This window comes from Balaenoptera musculus, chromosome 20 (genome assembly GCF_009873245.2).
Source record: "Balaenoptera musculus isolate JJ_BM4_2016_0621 chromosome 20, mBalMus1.pri.v3, whole genome shotgun sequence".
In the NCBI taxonomy this organism is placed as follows: domain Eukaryota; kingdom Metazoa; phylum Chordata; class Mammalia; order Artiodactyla; family Balaenopteridae; genus Balaenoptera; species Balaenoptera musculus.
Genome location: NC_045804.1, coordinates 44,024,433 through 44,045,032, shown reverse-complemented (window position 1 = coordinate 44,045,032; position 20,600 = coordinate 44,024,433). Strand labels below are relative to the sequence as shown.

Below are 20,600 nucleotides of genomic sequence, written 5' to 3'. Positions count from 1 at the left end.
GCTGGCCCAGTCCTGCCTCTTTCTCAGTTCCCAGAAGCCCTCCCTCCTCGCCCAGTTTTTGTCAATGATCAGCTCTTTCCTTAATGAGTGTAATTCCCCTAATTATAGGCTGTAATTAGCCCTGATCCCAGAGATGGGAACAGGAGCGTGTGCTCATACGCGCATCTCCCTGGGCTGGAGAAAGAGGGTGCCAGAAGAGGGGGTGAGGGGCCCTGTACCCACACCCCTGTCAGAGCTATCCAAGATAATGTTGGAGATCATAAGGTTGGGCCCTCATCTGCAGAACCAAGTTCCAACTCCCCTCCCACAGCCTCAGGCAGGGTGAGGAAGTAGAAGGCCCTGCCAGGCATCCCCCTCCTCCCTCCTGAATATTCCTGGCACTGGACTTGGCCCCAGAAACAGATGCCAGGGAGAAAATAGCTCAACAGATTGCAGTGATGCAGGCTCCCCGGGAACAGTCGTCATGGCAACAGGAGGAAGCTCGTCTTGAGAAGTGGCACTTTACCCACCATGGAGTCTGGGGGCTTCATTGTCCGCCCCCAGCCTCCTGCTCTCACCTCATCCCAGCCCAATTTCCTAATCTGTGAAATGGGGGACCTTCCTTCCCAGAACTGTGATAAGAACTCATGGGGAAGATGGAAGTACAAGTGCTGAGCATGACGTCTGGCTCATGACCTAGACTGCCCTCAGTGTCACTCCCCCCTCCATTCTGGGTAGAATGTCCCATCCCATCCCAGCCTGGGGTTTCTCCCCAGATCATTGTGAGTGGCCGCCCTGAACAACCACCCAGGACAGCCTTGGTTATTACTCTCAGGTTTCTCTGACTCCTGAGCCCAGGTTTCTACTTCATGTGGGAAAGCAGGTGGGAAAGAGGAGATATAAAGCAGTGGGCTCTAGAGCCAGGAGTTTCAAGCACCCACTCTACCACTTACTGGCTGTGTGGTCAGGGCAAGTCCCTCAGTCTCTCCGAACCTTAGTTTTCCTCACCTGAAGGTGAGTTAATAAGCCCTAACTTCCTCCTAAGCATGTTGTAGACATCAAGTAAGAAGAGTATGAAGGCACTTTAGAAGCTGGAAGGTGCATGCAGATGTGAGGTGCTTTTATTAATCAAAATTACAAACAATAACAGCAAGCTGGTGTGTGCAGTATTTGTTCTGTGCCAGACAATGCACATATATCCTCTCACTTAACCTCTCATGTAACAACATTGGATGCAAACTCCAAATGGGTGGGTAAACAAGGAAACTGAGGCACAGAGAAGTTACGCAACTTGCCCAAAGTGGCACAGCAAGTAGGGGAGCCTGTATTCAAACCCAGGTAGTCTGACCTCAGAGCCCACCTCCTCAGCACTGCCCCGTACTGACTACCAATCACAAGCAATCACTCATTGGCCATTCTTTTAAGAACTCTGTGTGAGAGGGATGAGTAGGAATCATCTCCCCCTTTCACAGACCTAGTAACTAAGACCAGGACAGGTGAAAATCACAAAACTTGTGTCTGGACCCTCGTCTGCCCAGAGGCAGCCCTTTCTTATATTCATACAAAGGCACACAGAGGCTTGTAGAGTCCCTGCCTGGACCTTTCTTCCCATCCACCTAGTACCATCAGTAAGGGTGGGCCTCCTCCACCCCGAGACCCAGGAGTGGTTCCTCAGTCTAGACGGTCCTCATCTCTCCCACCACCTCCGAGGGTTTGCAGACTATAGCTCAGACTCTTCACTCAGCCCCTCTCCTTGACCACCTCTCAGACCCAAGCCCTGACCCCTATTTTTAGCTAAGGCCCCAGCTTGGCACTGGATTGGGATTGGCCGGGTTTTTTTTATAGGATTTGCTGCCACCATTCGGTCATACCTGGTATGACAGTTCTAAAAGTTACCAAGTTTCCCAGGGCAACGTGTCCTTCCCACAACTTCCTTGAAGGCGTGTCCTGCCTCGCCACCCTCGACCCGTCCTGTTTTTGAAAAGTCCACAGCCCTTGCCATCAAGCTTTTTAGCATTTCTCAGTGAATACTGGGAAAGCTTTTACTGTCTCTGAGTTAAGTGTTTCCTGCTGTAATTCATATTTGTCCCCTACAGGAAACATAATATCAGTACTTTACATCAGTATAGGCTTTTCTCTATTTCAAGTTCTTTCACATCTACAAGTCATTCAATAAACATTTCTTGGTTCCAGGGATACCAAGCTGAATAAAATACTATCTCATTTATTCTCACAATATCCCTGTAAGTGGGCTGGCATTTTGAACCTCATTTAACAAATGAGGAAACTAGGACACAGAAAGGCGAAGTAACTTGCCTAAAGTGTCAGAAAGCTTGGACCAGAACCCAAGGCTCCAACTTCCACCTCTGTGCTTGCTCCAGTAACCAGCCCAGGCTGCCGGAAATATCACTGGCACCTTCTGGGGAGGGGGTCAGAGTCTCTTCTGGAATTCCTGATGCTTCCTCTGACACCTCAAGGCAGGCTGGGGCAGGCCCCTATTGCCCTGGCTATGACTCAGCCCACTCAACACACACACACACACACACACATCACCCATTCTCTCTCTGCAGCCTATCTCCTGAGCTGCCACTTTCCCCGACGTCCAGCTTATGGAGCTGTGACTGTCACCAGCCTCCACCCAGGAGGTAGTGCCCGCTTCCACTGTGCCACTGGCTACCAGCTGAAGGGTGCCAGGCTCCTTACCTGTCTCAACGCCACCCAGCCCTTATGGGATTCTCAGGAGCCTGTCTGCATTGGTGAGTAGCCCCAGGGGACTCAGTGCTGAACAGGGAGTGAGGTGGGGGGCTCATTCCTGCTCTCTGTTGCTGTCTGGCACCTTCATTTGCTCTCCATAAGGAAGCCAGAAAATGGCCACACACATCAGTAGCATTCACCCAACCTGCACTTATTGAGCGCTTACTGTGTGGAGGCACCACAGGTATACAGAGCAGAATTAAACAGGGACTGTGCCTTCAAGGAGCCCACAGTTCCAGGAAATGGGAGTGAAAGAAAGTACATGGGTCACCAACTTCCAGAGCAGGAAGTTAAAAGTACCAATGAAGAGGGAATTCCCTGGCGGTCCAGTGGTTAGGACTCAGTGCTTTCACTGCTGTGGACCCACGTTCGATCCCTGGTTGGGGAACTAAGATCCAGCAAGCTGCACAGTCAAAAAAGAAAAAAAAAAAAAAAAGTACCCATAAAGAGGCAGAGTGACCTGGGATGGGGGAAAGCAATCATTCTTAGTTGGGTACTTAGGAGGCTTCCTAGGGGAAGTAAGCATTGAAGGTTTGACATTTCTTTTTTTTTTTTTTTTTTTTTAATGAGTGTTGAGTTGTATTAACTATTCATACAGCTGTTATTTAGATAATCATATGATTTTTCCTTTGATCTGTTGATGTGGTAAATTATAGTAACTGATTTTTAAAATTTATTTATTTATTTTTGGCTGCGTTGGGTCTTCATTGATGCATGTGGGCTTTCTCTAGTTGCGGCGAGCAGGGGCTACTCTTTGTTGCGGTGCACGGGCTTCTCATTGCTGTGGCTTCTCGTTGCAGAGCACGGGCTCTAGGCGTGTGGGTTTCAGTAGTTGTGGCACGTGGGCTCAGTAGTTGTGGCGCGCAGGCTCAGTAGTTGTGGCGCACGGGCTTAGTTGCTCCGTGGCATGTGGGATCTTCCCAGACCAGGGCTCGAACCTGTGACCCCTGCATTGGCAGGCAGATTCTTAACCACTGTGCCACCAGGGAAGTCCCTGGACATTTCAGTGGAGGGAACAATGTGGGCAGTGACACAGAGGTGAGAAGGTGAGGGAGCATTTAGGGACACAGAAAACAGTCAGGTTTGGCTGAGGCCTGAGACATGTGGAGGGGGCAGTGGGAGGGCCTTGAATGTCAGGCCAAGACACTGGGTGGGGAGCTGTTGAAGTTTTGTGAGATGGGGAGGGAGGGGCTCAGAACTATTCCTCAGGAGGGACAGCCGGGTGGTGTCTGGAGGCTAGGCAGCCAGCCAGGCAAGAGGGTTTGAACTTAGACAATGACTTTGGGAATGAAGAGGAGGGAAGTGTTTCCAGAGTCACTGATGAGGGAATGGGGGGAAGGAGGAGACTCCCAGGTTCTGGCCCTGGGTGATCAGGGAGTCTGAGATTGCTGCCAGTGGAGTGGGGCTTGTTGGCAGAAGGGAGATGGAATGTTTAGTTTGCAGCGTGAAAGGCAGCTTGGGTTTTTGATACTTATTTCATTCTATAAACTCTTTCTAGGTGCCAGGCATAAGCAGAGGTGAATAAGCCAGACACGGGCTCTGCCCTCAAGGAGCTCTCTGTATGGTGGGAAGACTGGAAAGCAGCTCAGGAAGTTCAGTGCAGATGGAGCTGTGATGGGGGGAACTCAGGGCACAGTGGGGATCCAAGGGAGGGAGCGCTTGTCCAAAATGAGGAAGGAGACAAGGAAAGCTTCCCAAGGAGAAGGCAGGGAAGGATGACAAGCATGTTAGAGCTCAGGGAAGTGGAGTGGATTCCTGGAACAGCACCTGCAAAGATGCGGAGGCATGAAGCAGCACACTGTAGTGAGGACATGGTGAGGTGCGCTTGAAGAAGAGGGTGTACGGGGAAGGGCTGAAGCTGAGTCAAGAGAGGGTGGTTTATAAAGGGCTTGAATACCCTCTTGAGCCTGAACTTTATCCTGAGGGTAATAGGGAGCCACTGAGGAATTTAAGTGAAGGATGGGGCATGATCAGATTTGAAGGGCAGTTCCATTCTGAGACCAAGCAGAAAGGTGAGTCTGCCCTCTCTGCAAAGAAGCAGAGAAGAAACTCACCACAACTCCTTCCCCGGGAGCTTTATTAGGTTAAAATATTCTGCAGTCTTGAACACTTGGAGACAAAGGCACTGGGTCTTGGCCATGGCAGCCTGGTCTCTGAGAGCTGGCAGGGTCCAGAGCTGTGTGTCCAGAAGAGGAAAGCACTGCCTGAAACCAGCCACACTCCTGTTGCCTGAGACCCCTTCTCTGGCCCCATTTAACTGCCAGGAGCCTGTGGCCAAGTAACTCAGCAGCCCTCAGTGATGGGGATGGGAGAGCTGCTAAGCCTCTGCTTAGGAAGAGAGGACGGTCCCAGGCCAGAGGGACCAGTGCTGGAAAGGCCCTAAGGGGTCAGCCCAGAAATGACAGTGGTAGTGATGCTGTTTCAGACAGCGTTCAAGACTATCGCCTGGCTAGCAATGCCTGCTAAGGGCACAAGATTTGGAGGTGGATGGCATGCATACCAGGTGTTTGTCATCCCTGATCTAGTCCTACTCTCTTTTTTAATATCCATTCACTCATTTTATTCAACAAACATTGAATACCAACTCTGTGCCTGGCCTGAAAAGACATGGCCCCTGCCCAGGGGGGCCTAGGTAAGGGACATATCCAATAATAACTGGTTTAGGAAAGTGGCATGAGGTAGAGACAGCAGATATACCCAAGAAGGTTGGATATACCCTGCAGCAGATATACCCTGGTAAGGGGTATTAATAAAGTTCACCTGGGCGGGGGGAAATCAGGGAAGGCCTCCCAGAGGAGTCAGCAGAGAGGGTAAGTGACTTACCCAGGGCTACACGGCTAGGCAATGGAAGATCTACCTTAGTCAAGGGAGTTGCACATGAAGAATCCCAGAGGTGTGAAAGGTTAGGAGGTCAGCTGCCTGGAGCTGCAGGGTCACAGGGGCAAAGGATTGACCTTCAGGGCCATGAAAGCAAGCTCCCTGCTGCCCTGTGCAGAAGGTACAGAGCTGGGATGGGCAGAGAGGCTTGTTAGGCTGTCTAGGATCCCACAGGCCAGCCCAGCCCACCATCCCACCCCTGTCTCGCAGCTTCCTGCGGTGGAGTGATCCGCAATGCCACCACGGGCCGTATCGTCTCTCCTGGCTTCCCGGGCAACTACAGCATCAACCTCACCTGCCACTGGCTGCTTGAGGCTCCCGAGGGCCAGCGGCTGCACCTGCACTTTGAGAAGGTTTCCCTGGCAGAGGATGACGACAGGTGAGGGGGTATCCTGGTGGGATAGCAGTGCCTGGCCTGGTAATACCCTGCTGGAGGGATGGTACCCAAGCCTGGGGCCTCACCCCACTCAACTCAGCGACCAGCCACGCAGTTGCCGCTCTCCTGGCCCAGGCTCATCATCCGCAATGGGGACAATGTGGAGGCCCCGCCCGTGTATGATTCCTACGAGGTGGAGTACCTGCCCATTGAGGGCCTGCTCAGCTCCGGCCGACACTTCTTTGTGGAGCTCAGTACTGACAGCAGTGGGGCGGCTGCAGGCATGGCCCTGCGCTATGAGGGTGAGCCTGCTGGGACCTAACTGGGGGTGGGGGTCTTGAGCCTGGGGTCTCTTCTCACACCCTCCCCCTCTGCCTCCATTCCATCATCACGCCTTCCAACTCAGCCCTTGCTCACCTGCCACCCAGGTCCCCTCTCCCTACCCCTCTCCTGAAGTCCAGGATTCTACTCCATCTTTTCAGGAGACCCCTGCCTGGACCCAGGACCTCTGATCCAAGAGAATGAATTCTCTAGAGTTTGAAGAACAAAAATGGCCCCAACCCTTAGGGAAGGAGAATTGCTGCAAGAGACATTCTAGCACCACTCATGCATGCATATGTTAATTATTCAAAAAACATTTATTGAGCACCCTCTGTGTACTAAGCACAAACTAGGCACTGGGAATACAATGGTAATCAAGATGGCCTCCTGAGCACAATCGGGATGGATAATCTGGGCTGTCCCTGCCCTCTGCTCCAAACCTCAGACATACACCTGCAGTCAGGAAGAGAAAGGCCTTGGGGAGGGAAGTAGGCGGACAACTGCCCCCTGTGTTTGCTCTAGTCGAGGCTGAGCTGGGCTGGGCCCTGTGGTTTGCAGCCTTCCAGCAAGGCCATTGCTATGAGCCCTTTGTCAAATACGGCAACTTCAGCAGCAGCGCACCCTCCTACCCTGTGGGCACCACCGTGGAGTTCAGCTGCGACCCTGGCTACACCCTGGAGCAGGGCTCCATCATCATTGAGTGCGTTGACCCTCATGACCCCCAATGGAATGAGACAGAGCCCGCCTGCCGAGGTCAGTAGGCACCAGTAGATGGGCCTGCCAGGGCAGGGAGCAGGGTGGGCACCAGGGAGCCAGCCACGGGGCCTGGGACCACAGCGGCCCTCTGACATGTGTGACTCAAGCTTCCCCCTGAGGAGGAGGTGGGGGGGCTCCGAGCAGTGGGTAGGCACTCCTGTGGGCCGGTGGCAGCTCCAGGACATACCACTGGGGGGAACGCGGAGGGGACGCGCCTCCTCTGCCTTCCAGCTGTGTGCAGCGGGGAGATCACAGACTCGGCCGGCGTGGTGCTCTCCCCCAACTGGCCAGAGCCCTACGGCCGTGGGCAGGACTGCATCTGGGGCGTGCATGTGGAGGAAGACAAGCGCATCATGCTGGACGTCCGAGTGTGAGTGCCCACTGGGCTCGGCCAAGCTACCTCCTGAGCTCTGGGGACATCTCTCACCCAGCCCGTCATGGGGTCCCCGGGCCCAGCCTCCCTGACAGTCCTCCTCCACAGGCTGCGCATAGGCCCTGGTGACGTGCTTACCTTCTACGATGGGGATGACCTGACAGCCCGGGTGCTGGGCCAGTACTCTGGGCCCCGTGGCCACTTCAAGCTCTTTACCTCCATGGCCGACGTCACCATACAGTTCCAGTCGGACCCCGGGGCCTCAGTGCTGGGCTACCAGCAGGGCTTTGTCATCCACTTCTTTGGTGAGCTTGCCCCTGCCCCACCCTGCTGCCTGCGGGAAAAGGGATGCCAGGATGCAGACCCCGAACCATGGCAAGTCAGAGAGTCCAGGGCAATGAGGAGCCTGAGCGCTCTTATCTGATGAGGGAAAGCTGGGAAACTCCAGGTATCACCTTCAGGAAGCTAATCTTGTTCTCCATCTTCCCTGAGGGCCCAGTGAGAGGAAGCAAGCCTCCGTTGCAGCAAGAGGGATTTGGGTAGACAGCAGGAAGAACTTCATAACAGAAATAGGGAACCGAGGAAAGGTGTTCGTTTCTACCTTTCTAACAATCTTTGACAGAAATGACAGTTTTCCCCACCCTACCCAATCCCTCTCTCAGGACTGAGGAATTGGCCAACATACTTCTGGAAGTAAGGCCAAAGCTTAGGTGACAACCCTGGAATCTAGGAGACAGAACAATGCCAGGGACAGGCAAGGAGGGGCCCTTGAGCAGGAAGGCATGAATCGCTGAGCCCGCCTAGACCAGGCTAGGCCCAGGACAAACTGGCAGGAGCCGGAGTGCCCTCAGGGTCAGGGAGGCTAGCACAGTCCCTGTGGTGCTGCTGACGGCCTGCATCTTGCTGCCCCCAGAGGTGCCCCGTAATGACACGTGTCCGGAGCTGCCTGAGATCCCCAATGGCTGGAAGAGCCCGTCGCAGCCTGAGCTGGTCCACGGCACTGTCGTCACTTACCAGTGCTATCCTGGCTACCAGGTGGTGGGATCCAGTGTCCTCATGTGCCAGTGGGACCTAACCTGGAGTGAGGACCTGCCCTCCTGCCAGAGGGGTGAGTGCACCTGTTCCCCATATTCTCCCCAGCGCAACCTACAAGCCTCTCTCCTGGATTCTGACCCAGACTCCAGCCATTATTAGCTGGTATTCATAGCCTCAATTTCCTCATCTGTGAAATGGGATAATACTTTCTCATAGGGTCATCCGCCAAGTACTCCAAGTATTTCGTTCCTGGTATATGGCCAATCAGTATTTGTTGACTCTGATGGACGGGAAGGGGCAAATGAGGAGATGCACCAGCAAAATGGTAGGGGCAAATAAATAGGGGTGGAGCCATATGCCATGAAGATGTTGGCTGACTTGGAACAAAGCCAGCGTGGACTGGCTTTTGCTGAGTTCTACTTGGGCTACTTCCCCCCATCACCCCCCACCCATAGTGACTTCCTGCCATGACCCTGGGGATGTGGAGCACAGCCGACGCCTCATATCTAGCCCCAAGTTTCCCGTGGGGGCCACCGTGCAGTACATCTGTGACCAGGGTTTTGTGCTGACGGGTAGTGCCATCCTCACCTGCCATGACCGCCAAGCCAGCAGCCCCAAGTGGAGCGACCGGCCCCCCAAATGTCTCCGTAAGTCTCAAATGAGGAGGATGGGAAGATGCTGCCTCTGGAGGCTAGGGGCCTGGCACCCTCACTGGGCTCTGCCTGCTTTGCAGTGGAACATCTCAAGCCGTGCCATGGCCTCAGCGCCCCCGAGAATGGTGCCCGCAGTCCTGAGAAGCAGCTGCACCCAGCGGGGGCTACTATCCACTTCTCATGTGCCCCTGGCTACGTGCTGAAGGGCCAGGCCAGCATTAAGTGTGTGCCCGGACACCCCTCACATTGGAGTGACCCCCCACCCATCTGTAGGGCTGGTGAGTGCCCTGCCACCCCCGGAAACTCTGCCTGGCCCGTAGGGCTGCTCTGGCAAAGATGTCAAGTGCTGAGAACCAGAACCCCCTGCCCATGCCCCCTTCATGTTATTCTTGGTCTCCCCAGTCTCTGCCAGATCCGTCTGACCTGGTGACACCAAGACAAATTCTGGGATGGGCTCTCCTTGGACAAATCCTTCCCATGATCAGCCCACTCCCTACCTTAGTGGTTTGGTTCTTTGGGCTCATCCACTGCCCTTGGCCCTCCCCTCTTGTTCCAGCCTCTCTGGATGGCTTCTACAGCGGCCGCAGCCTGGATGGTGAGCCCCCAACCTTGAGGGCCAGGGAAATAATCTCCCTGCCCCTAGTTCTCACAGCTCCCAGGCCATGGGTTCTCTGAGGAGGGAGGGCAGAGAAAGAGAGAGGTCTGGGACTAGCGGGGCAAAAAGCTCCTTCCCTGCCCCCAGCCAGCTAGAGGGAGCTGGTGGCTGGATGCCCCTGGGCAGAGGTGAGGGGATGTGGGATCCAGGCCCCTGCCCCAATCCCATCCTCTGTGCTTTCAGTTGCCAAGGCGCCTGCTGCCTCCAGCACCCTGGATGCTGCTCACATTGCAGCTGCCACCTTCTTGCCGCTGGTGGCAATGGCGCTCTTGGTGGGAGGTGTGTACCTCTACTTCTCCAGGTGAGTCTGGCTTCCCTTCCTGCCCTGCACCCCTGACTCCCTCCTGCCCAGCACTCCTGACTCACAGGCTTCTCTGCCGCACAGGCTCCAGGGGAAAAGCCCCCTGCAGCTGCCCCGAACACGACCCCGCCCTTATGACCGCATCACCGTGGAGTCAGCATTTGACAATCCGACTTACGAGACTGGAGTAAGTACCCAGGCCAGGCCTGACACCCTAATCAGGACCCAATCCTATGCTCCCTTGGGCAGGTACCCCTGAGGGTCCTGCCAAGCCCTCTCTCTCTTTTCCTTTCCCTTGGGAAGGTGGATTATGGACTGGCGAACATTTTACAAGTTTCCAACTCCCAGCAGTCTCTTTCCTTTGCAGGAGACGAGAGAATATGAAGTCTCCATCTAGGTGGGGCAGCCTGGGGAAGCCGGCTCAGCCCTGCATCACAGCCCAGCAGCAGGGCTCCCAGCTTCCTGCTGTCCCTCCACCTCCTGTACATACCACCTGGGAAGAGATGCCACCAATCCCTCAAGAATTTGTGCTCTTCCCGCCTGCAATGCCCACCAGGGCCTATTTTCTTGGTACCACTGCCCACTTAGGGCCCCTCCTTGGGTCCAAGTCAGGGGGCATCTGCCTCTAGGCAGAACACAGCTGGGGCACAGGCATCAAGAACCAGCATTCTCCTGACTCTCTTTCGTGCCCTGGACCTCCAGCCTGGAATTCACAGGCAGAGCGGGAGCACCTCTCTCCATGTGACCACCATCCAGCCCTGGCATGTAGCACCCTGCAGCAGGGTTAACTTGACAGTGGCGGAAACTGTGCCAGGGTGCTCCTCACGGGGCCATCACCAGTGGCCAAAACTGCTCTCAACAGTGACCTCTGGGTAGTCCTGACATGCTGACATCAGCCCCCTCGGCAGGGGGGGTCTCTAGTCTTTCTCTAAGGCCCCGGGAATGATCAGTTCTGCCTTCTGTCCCTTCCTGGGGGAGGCAATAATTCTAAGGGATCCTAAGGGGTTTAGGGACTCTACCCCAAGCTCAGGTTGGGCTTCCCTAGGCCACACCACTCATGCTCCACACCAAAGCAGGACACCCCGCTGCTCCCCTGGCAGCCCTGCACCCTGAAGAGAGGGAGACCTTCCCCTGATGTCAGCCTGGCTGTTAAAAACATCCTCTTTCCCACTAGCCCCTCCTCCAACCCCAGCCCCCTGTCAGCCTTCCCTCCTGGCCACTGCGTTTTGGGATAAGGGGAGTGGGCAGGTATATTCTGGAGAGGAGCAGAGGTCCAAGGGTCCAGGAATTTGGCATGGAACAGGGGGTCAGAGCGTCCCAGGGAGAGGCCCAGAAGCTGGCTGCAGGCCACTTTGTACATGTAATGTATTATATGGCGTCTGGGCTCCAGCCAGAGAACAATCTTCTATTTCTGTTGTTTCCTTATTAAAATGGTGTTTTTGAAAAAAACCAAGCAATGGCCTGGTGGATGGTACTTTCTTGGAGGGAAGGAAGGTGGAAGATAAATGGGATGTGGACTTTAGGACCAGAAGGCATGCTGGACCTACCAACTGATCATCTCCAGATTTTATCAAAACCCAGTCATGGGAATTCCCTGGCGGTCCAGTGGTTGGGGCACAGCACTTTCAATGTGGTGGCCTGGGTTCAATCCCTGCAGGGAACTAAGATCCCGCAAGCTGCGCAGCACAGCCAAAAAAAATACAACAACAACAACAGAAAAAAAGTCACATGCCAGTGCTTCAGGACTACTGTCCCAACAAGGTCAGTGCAACAGATGGCATGTGAAATGAGAGGTCCCAATTGCTGGTGCCACAGGGGTATGGGAGCCCAGGAACCCAAATGCTCATCAATCCCAATGCTTCATTTCCTCCTCTTTGCTAGGTCCAGAACTGCAGGCTGGCACATTCCCAAGCCTGTCCTCTAAGCCACTGTATTGCTGAAAAAGCCCAGGAAGCCTGACGCCTCTCTTCTTTCGCTTCCTTCCAGCTAGCAAGGCTTAGGAAATTGGAATAGGAATCAGAGACTGAACCCCTGAACATGAGGCTCTAGTCTGTCTTGTCCTCAGAGAACATCCAGACTGTCAGGCACAGAGGCAATGCAGCATAGGGGCCTGGCTCCTATTTTAACAAAAGCTGTATCCATGGACTCCAGAAAGAGGTGACTGAAGTGGATGTGCTTAAGTTTGCCATGTTTGGTCCCTCCCAGCCTCTATGCCCCTTCCCTATGGCCCCCAGCACCTCCTGAGATGTGTTTAGCCAGCCTTGGTCCCCATTATACATCCATGCTTAGAGGTATACTCTGCATGGCTGCTCTCCAGAGTAAGAGCAAGAGGGAGGCAACAGGGAGTTAAGGGCACTCAGAAGCCAGATGACACAAAATCTCTGATGGAAATAGTAGCAGCAACCAGAACTTCTACAGTCATCCAGCGGGGATGTCTTGACCACTCATGGCTGCCCACCTCCTGGTTCTACCACAAGCCACCTTGAAGGATGGAGAGGCTCCAGTCTATGCAGGATGCAGTGCCTAAATTAGCCACAAGAGGTCACTTCCGAAGGCGTCTGTAACCCACCTGCTCTCTCTCAATCCCCCTGGAACAGCCAGGGCTGGAGCTCTCCAAGGTGGCACCAACTACTGGCCCCACTGGGCTGACCTCATCCTCCAAGTTCTGAGAGGAAGGTTTGTGGAGTGATTAGTTCCCCTGGCACTTGTCAACAGAGCCAAGTATTATTTCCCTCTTTAGCCCATTAATGCCTATTCTGTTCTCAACAGCAATGATGGTGTTGATCAGAGCAAAGCCTGGCTCTTTGGACATGTGCCAATGGCTTACTTTTCTGCCCCATAATACCTTCAGGCTGACACAGCAACACAGCTGGGCCCTGAGCAGTAGGAAGGACGCCAGTGGGAGAGGGCACATGATGTATCCATTTCTGAGGGTCTGTAGCATTACAGTCTAAGAAGAGATGAGGTCCGGCCACTTCCATACTTCTAGCTCAGCCCTCCTCTCTCTGAGGGCCACATCTCTGGCCCATAGCCACTAAGATTTCTTGTTTGCTGAGGCTGGTAGAGGGCAGAGAGGGCCGATCTACATGATATATTCCCCTGCTTGATCAATAAGGCCCAGGACTTTATCGTTCTTCCCAGGCAACAACAGGATCATTAGGAAAGTCAGAAAAACGGAAACCTAAGACCACACACCGACATCCCCACCCTATCCAATCATCCTCCTTACTCTCCCCAAAAAAGCAGCAACTCGTCACAGGCAGTTAGACAGTATCCTAGCCTGGGAATCAAGAAAGCTGTTTGATTCCTGTTTCATTCACTGCTCTTCTTTGTGCATCTGGAAGTGAGGAGATTAATAGAGATGGTTTTTAAGCCCTTTCCAGTTTTAGGCTTCTGAGAATGCTAAGTACACCTTAACATCAAAAGTGAGCCAGGACACAGCTACCTGGTAACAACGCCAACTAAACGCCTAGTGTCAGGCACAATGATGCCACTCCCTTCTCCACCGCTTCATCTACATTCAGGCAGAGATAACTGGCAGTCTCTGAAGATGGTACCAAGGGCAGGGGCGGGCGCCGTGGAGAGCGTGAAGCCCCGCCCAGAATTCGAGGTGCGGCGGTTCAGACTACAAATCCCAGCATGCAGCACGGCAGCTCTGAAAAGTATCTCTTTCCGGCAGGCAAATCACTCTTCCCCGAGTCCATGCTACCGTCCACAGCATCGCATGCACACGGAACTACGGCCCCCATAACCCACCAGCGCCACCGCGATTCTTGCTCCCAGGATGCAATGCGCTCCCGTTCGCCCTTTGGACCCTTTGCGCATTGCAAACTGGGAGTTGAAGTCCACTGCAGGCAGGTAGCTGGGCGTTGTCCGCTTTACAAACTCTTCGCTTTTGGCTTCCTCTTGGAAAGCAATTCTCAGGGACAGTGATCAAGAGAGGGTAGTAACGGGCAGGTTGACCTCTCCTTTCATCACCATGAAAGGCAGGAATGCTCAGGCTAAAATTTACTGCTGGGAGCGGGAGGGAAGAGGGAACAGCAGCCATCCAACCCGACACCAAAAGCATCGTTTTCCGTCGCGATGGCTTTTCTTTTCTCTTTACCAATATGGCGCCTGGTCCAGCCACACCTGACGCTGGAACCAAAAAGTCCAGTACAACATCCCTAGGAGTACTTGCTGTCACCGACAGCCTACCAGCTCTAGCCAACACCACACTTTGCTCCTTTCTGTTCATGCCTGAGGACTCCAAGGACATGGTAGTTTATATCCCACTACCAAAATGGCGAAAAGAGAAGCATTCTCGTTAGGGCCTTCAGGTGACAATACGCCTGCGCGGAGCCGGCCGTGTTGCTGTGGGGCGGGAGGGGAGCATCCTCAACACGCCTGCGCGGGAACAGAGTAGTCTTGGTCTATACTCAAACACCAATGGATGAAGAATCCCCATGTTCCTGCGGCTGCGCTATGACCCTGAGGCGCTCTCCCAGGCGCCTGCGCGAGACCTCAAGTCCCGCCCTTTTCTCTCAGTACGCTGGCGCAGGGCAGAAAGGCGGGGCTTCGGGTCTCCAGACGAATGCCAGCGCGGCTGCGCGCTGGGGGGTACCCCCTCACTGCGGCTGCGCGGGAGCCCGGCCGCCGGCTGTCACTGCGGTTGCGCGCGGCGAGCGGCGATCCCGGGGCGCCTGCGCGGGTGGCTTTGCGGGCGCTCGCGGTAAGTTTGCGCCAAGTGCGCGGCAGCCGGGACGCAGACGGCGGCGGCGGCGAGAGGCGGAGCCCGGGGACCACCCCCCATCACCCTCCCCGCAGTCACCTCACGTACCACAACCTCACCTAACCTCTCACCCCCACTCCGATCCCCCCAACCCCGGGATGGCAGCGCCCGCCGGCTTTCCCGGCCGGACCAGCGGTCGCCAGCACCGGCTTTAGCCTGTGGGACTAGGCCCCGCCGAGGCCTGACCCCCGGAGCCGGGACCCACCGTGCAGCCAGACGCCGGGCCGGGGCTGAGGGGCCGCTCCCCCCTCACGGCCCGTGGGGAGGACGCTGCCGTCCCGGGGACTGGGGGCCGGGGGGTGGGGGGGAGCCAGGGCGAGGAAGTCGGGACCCGTGTTTGGAAAAAAGAAGGGGGGCCGGGGTCAGGAGCACCCCCTCCCCCCGTTTCCCCCCTCCCCCCGGGGTTGGGGGGGCCGGAGCAGAGAGCGCCCAGCCCGGGAGGTGGATGAATGTGGGAGAAAATGGAGACCAAGACGATCGTGTACGACTTGGACACGTCGGGGGGGCTGATGGAGGTAAGAGTGGCCCTCCTCATCCCCTTCCCCCAGCGCCGGGAGGGAACCTCCGCCCTCCGCCCCACAAAGCCGGCCCTGAGTTCGCAGCGCAAGAGGGCCGGGGGGGGGGGCTCTTCCTCACCCAGACTCTCCCTCCCATCTTTGCAACTCGGGGGGCTACGCTTAGCCGCCGAGGACGTTTGCAGCAGTTTCACCTACCCGCCGCCCTCGATTCGCTCTCCCGAGGCGCCAACCCACTCCATCTCGTTGCACCGGCGGGCCTCCCCACCCCCTTCTTGTCGGCCCCTTTGTGCTTCCCCCAGCACGTCCGGGTACTGGGCTTCAGGCCTCTCCCGAGCCTGGCTTTGGAGTCCCCCACTGTCCATACAAGGAAGTGGCGAGAAGGGAACCGCGCACCCTCTCCCCATCCCCCTACTCTGATCCTCCCCATTTGGAAGAAGCCGTTCTCGTTGTTGTGCTGCAGGAACGCGGTTAGGTTGGGCTCCCCCTGGTTCCGGGGGCTGAGAGGTTCTGGGAGCAGGCTGGATGGGAGGAAGAAGGACAAAAGGGGGGAGAGGGGTGGGTGACGGAGAAGCCGCGCCGGGGGGGCGACGGACCGCCCGGGACCTCCGAGTGTGCACACACGCCATTTGTATGTGTGTGCAGCAAATCCAAGCTCTGCTGGCTCCCCCCAAGACGGACGAGGCAGAAAAGCGGAGTCGGAAGCCTGAGAAGGAGCCCCGGCGAAGCGGCAGGGCCACCAACCACGACAGCTGCGATAGCTGCAAAGAAGGTGGGGATCTCCTGTGCTGTGACCACTGCCCGGCCGCCTTCCATCTCCAGTGCTGGTAAGGTCTGGGGACCCCTCCGGAGCCCCTTGGCGGACCCTTCTCGGAACATTCCTTCACCCGGCCTACCCGTGGCTGCCGAAATAACGGGCGATTGCAGCCGCTAGCTTTCTGCAGCCGCTGGGGCCAGCGCCTCCCCGCCCCCAGGTGCTGCCCGGATCCGGCCGTTTGGGGGGGGAGGAGCAGCAGTGGGTCCGGACCCCGAGGTGGGGGTTGGGAGGGGTGAGGAGAGCCCCATCTGGGATTGGAAGTCACTGAGGAGCCGGGACGGAGCCGGTGGGGCACGGCCGACGGTGGCGGGGAGGAAGGGGAGGAGCTCCGGGCCCTGCGCCGTTCGGCTCCCCGCGCGCCCGCCGCCCTCGGGCTCCTGCCTGGCTGGGCTGTCCTCGCGGTGGGTGCGCGGAGCCCTCGGCGGCCGGAGCTGCCCTGGTCCAGACCCGCGGGACCCGGCGCCCGGGCGCTCCCGGCTGTGGAAGAAATCATGGAGGGTGTCTCTCGAGTCCGCCTCTTCTCTCTGCCTCTCTGTTTACAATATGGCGACCTGCCTTTAAATTATATTTTTATTCTCAGCGCCATTTTGGCTGCATATATGATTTACAAACGTCTCCCGGGGAACGGTGGGGGTTGCCTCGGGGTCCTTTCTGCGGAAGCTCCTCGGGGGCCGGGGCTGGGATCTTGCCGCTTTAGTCCCCTTTCTCTGCCGCCGCTTGCCCCCTGTTGCCTGTCGGAGCTGCCTCCCTCTTCCCTCCCCGCCCCGCGCTGCCGCCTCTTGGGAAATCGGACCGGGTTAGACAATTAAAATTGCCATTGGGCGCCGATTTCACTTCTCCGCTCGGGATCGGCGAACCCTTCGCTGCAGAATTCTTTGCTGCCGGGGTTAGGATTGTGTGTGGTGGCTCCGCGAGGGCATTTTTAAGGACCGGAGAGCTGGAAAGCTGTGCGCTTTCCGCCCCCCCCCCCCCCGCCCCACGCTTACTGAACGCGAGGGGAGGGGAGAGACCGAAGAGGGAGGGAGGGACCAGGGTTGGTCGCCCGCTGCTTGATCCTCCTCTGCAGCTCAGCCCAGAACAATCCGGCCAAGAAGAGTTTAAACTCCAGGTTCTGCCTGGAGAAATCACCTCTGCCCTCCACAAAAATCCCACATCTGCGCCGGGACCCCGATTGCATCTTGTTCTGATGGGTCTTGTTCTGTTCAGCAACAGTTGACTGAGGCAGACGTTTATGAGAGGAGATGGCTGGAGAGAGAGGGAAGGAGAGGGGCTGTTCTGTTTGTTCCCACCCGTTTTTGATGTTGCCTCTTTTAGCTCTCTGTTTAAAAAAAAAAGAAAAGAAAAGTGGTTTTCCTTAAGCTCTCTACACAGTTCCATTAACATTCCCTTTCTCGGTTGGTGGAATAGTGCCCATTGTATATTTGTACTAATTGCAGGTTTTGGAACACTTATTAGACAGATGACTGAGACTGGGCAAATTAAGTCTGTGGTCAGAAGTTTTGTAGGAAGCTCCCATTACCATTCCCAAGATTCCTTTGCCCAGGAGAGCACCCCATCTTGGCTTGTAATGTTGCAGAAACAAAAATGATTATCCTGGAGGAAGCTTTGCCAATGGCTTTAAAATTTTTATTGTGAAGTGACTAATACCAGCAGTAAGGGTCTGTGGTTTTTAACCTTTGCTTCCTGTTGGTATAAGGTGTAATCCACCTAGAAAAAAAAATCTCCTGTCAAGTTTCCTGTGCTGTTCTTGAGCACAGAAGAGATTTGTACCTGGATGTGTTGTGTTGCTCACCAGTTATTCCCTGTTGCTTATGTTTTTCTTATTGTGCTTGTTTGATACATACTAAGACTGAATTGTAGACTTTTTGATTTAAAATGTGGATTAATGTTTTACCTGTAGAATGAAGTTACCGTTAACCAAGAATGGTGATTCCCATACTGAGTGAGAATTTTGTAAGCTCTTTATTATTGTTTGTTTAATAAAGCTGAAATTGTTTATTAGAAACTTCAGGTATAGAAAAAGTGTGCTGTTTTGCCTGAGATTGGGCTTTCAAACTATAAAACCTAACCCCTGAATCTTTGAATTTGATGAGTTCAAGTCTTGTCAAATTTTAACAATTAACAGTTCTACTTTAGCTGGTAGGAGAGAGGGAGGGGCTTCTAGCTGTTAGTGAGATTCAGACTGTGCATTTCACTGACTACTTTTTTTTTAAGACCATGAATGGGAACTGGTAATCAGAGCTTTGAGAATCCTAGTAAATGAGGCAGAGCTTGTTTCACATCTCCAGTTCCCTCTTTGAAGATGCCAGTACTGAATGTACCATTGACTTATTTGAGTAGTTACATATATCACAAAACGTTGCAGATATTGATACAAAGGCAGGAACCCTTCTTTCAAGTGAGGCTTACCCCACTTTCCTGCCTCCTACCCCACACTCTTTCTAGCCCAAGTGAAATATTTCATTAACCATCTCAACCCGAGTAGTTAGGTCAAGCACTTAATGGTGTCAGAACATTTTGATTCCTGGGTGTGCTCATGGTAATTTGTCCCGTTATTGTTTATTTGTGTCATGTGGGAGTGAGGTTAGGAGGTGTGACTATATTTTCTCTTGCTTCCCTTTTTAACTAAGACTGGATTATTTAGATAAGCATAGTAATGATAATTTTCCTTATGTACAGAATGTTCAAAAGTGAAGATGGCGTTTTGCAAACCCTGTAGGTCATAATTGCAATGCTGCTGTGGGTCTCCATTCAAAATTCTGTGAGACAAGTCCTCTTTCAGTCTCTGGTGGCCTTTCCAGCTTGCCTCCCAGTGAACAGCATCTAGTAAAATGCTCCCGAAGTGATTCTAGGCAAGCTTTACCTCCTGGGCTTAGTGACATGGCCATAACCACAGGGGATTTTTCCTAAGGTAATCTACTGGAGGAAATGACTGGTCACATAAGCTGTATTAATTGTCTTGTCTTATCTCAGGGGCCAGGGCTCTGTATGAGGAACAGTCCTTTCTTCCCAGTTAGACTGGGAGCCCTCTTTCTGGGTTTTCTCTGATGAGCTTCTGGGTGAGGGAATGAATTGTCCTGTGCTCAGTACCATGAACTCACTGAAGAATTAAACTTGAGCTGATGTCTTCATATTTGTTTAAGTGATAGTGTAATCATTTTATCCAAGTTTAACTGGTTTATCAATTATTCAGAGTGGGGTTAGGGGTTACTAAACCTGCTCCTAGAGAATTAGGAAAAGATGTTTTTAAGTGTTCCCTGGGGAACCTGACCTTTATCATAATTGTTGTGCCATAAGTTGAGCTTTCCGAAAATACTGATCTCAATGGACTGGTCTCTAAAAAATTGGCCTTAAGAAAAAAAAAAATTAGACTAACTGGTGGAGCTCTGGTTGCCGCAGACCCATCTTTCTGTTTGAGATGGATAGGACTGTTCTCACTGATAAAGTGAATACCATAGGCATCAGTAATGAGGCTGACTGGAACCTGGATGGTTTCCTCTGATTGCATTTTGCTCCAAACAGTCTGAGGGACCAGAACGGTCTGGTTGAGAAGTGCATCTACCTCAGCAGACCTCAGCATGGTCGCTTCCCGTCAGACAGATTTCTGTAGCATTTGCCTCCGCATGTTATATTTGGAATTGTTGGCCGGCTTTCCTCTCTCTGGTGTTGGCAGCATGATCCAGAATGAGGTTTTCGAAGAATGAGAGTAAAAAGGTCTCTGTGCACAGGCAAAACGAAGCTCAGCTTGGAGTTTTGCATATTTAATTTTCAGTGAGTCATAACAAGAAAGGTTTCACACACACAGTAGAAAACTGCCTTGCAGAAAATCTATACTGTTTGAACTTTTAAGGAGGTGATTTTTCTGATTTTGTTGTGTTTAGCTCGTCATTAGAATAGTATCAGGCAAGTGGTGAATTAAAATACATTTGTTTTAACATTATCTTATACATCTTTTGTTTCTGACATTCCAAGTGCTTGGAAGCCTGGCACTGAAGAACTGGAGGTGACAGCATCTGGACTCCCTCCCTTCACTCTGCCCCCTCAATAGTAAAATAACTCAACAATAAACAAACCTAATTTGGTTTTGTGTGTATTTTATTTATTTTTGCATTTGCTGTGTTGTGTTGGAATCTGGGTGTGTAGTATTGTTTTTAAGTGGTCCACTCAAACAGGAAGGGTCTAGTAACATTTAACTTTAACTCAATTTCACATGCATGCTTCGTCAAATTAATGTGGGGCTCCGGGGCCAATTTTTATGAAATGAGTGCTTTAGTTCAAAGATAAGGGATAATCGCTGTTTAAAAATATAAGACTAATACTTGGTATGAGTTGTTTACTCACAAAAGTTTGTGACCCAGATGGCTTTGGTTGAGAAAGGAAGCGTCAGAAATATTAAAACCGGAAAGAGAGGTAATAC

At 53.6% G+C, this 20,600-nt stretch overlaps 2 protein-coding genes across 6 annotated transcripts in view; both read left to right on the top strand.

The window, feature by feature from the left end:
* The window catches only part of SEZ6 (seizure related 6 homolog), a 43,982-nt gene extending 32,453 nt beyond the window's left edge, over nt 1-11,529 (top strand). The window contains exons 5-17 of one of the 5 annotated variants that reach the window (XM_036835335.1): nt 2,550-2,735; nt 5,821-5,989; nt 6,122-6,288; nt 6,866-7,060; nt 7,295-7,433; nt 7,545-7,741; nt 8,350-8,544; nt 8,927-9,118; nt 9,205-9,402; nt 9,681-9,719; nt 9,963-10,080; nt 10,165-10,267; nt 10,448-11,529. In XM_036835335.1, coding sequence (XP_036691230.1) covers nt 2,550-2,735; nt 5,821-5,989; nt 6,122-6,288; nt 6,866-7,060; nt 7,295-7,433; nt 7,545-7,741; nt 8,350-8,544; nt 8,927-9,118; nt 9,205-9,402; nt 9,681-9,719; nt 9,963-10,080; nt 10,165-10,267; nt 10,448-10,477 — 1,928 coding nt within the window. In that variant the 3' untranslated portion in view covers nt 10,478-11,529. Of the gene's footprint in view, nt 1-2,549; nt 2,736-5,820; nt 5,990-6,121; nt 6,289-6,865; nt 7,061-7,294; nt 7,434-7,544; nt 7,742-8,349; nt 8,545-8,926; nt 9,119-9,204; nt 9,403-9,680; nt 9,720-9,962; nt 10,081-10,164; nt 10,268-10,431 lie in introns of all 5 variants that reach the window. The other 4 variants (XM_036835334.1, XM_036835338.1, XM_036835336.1 and 1 more) reach the window with 4 other exon arrangements.
* A 3,215-nt stretch (nt 11,530-14,744) lies between these two features.
* PHF12 (PHD finger protein 12) overlaps nt 14,745-20,600 on the top strand; it is a 40,108-nt gene continuing 34,252 nt past the window's right edge. The window contains exons 1-2 of the mRNA XM_036836975.1: nt 14,745-15,366; nt 16,012-16,193. Of these exons, the coding sequence (XP_036692870.1) occupies nt 15,301-15,366; nt 16,012-16,193 (248 nt within the window). The 5' untranslated portion in view covers nt 14,745-15,300. The remainder of the gene's footprint in view (nt 15,367-16,011; nt 16,194-20,600) is intronic.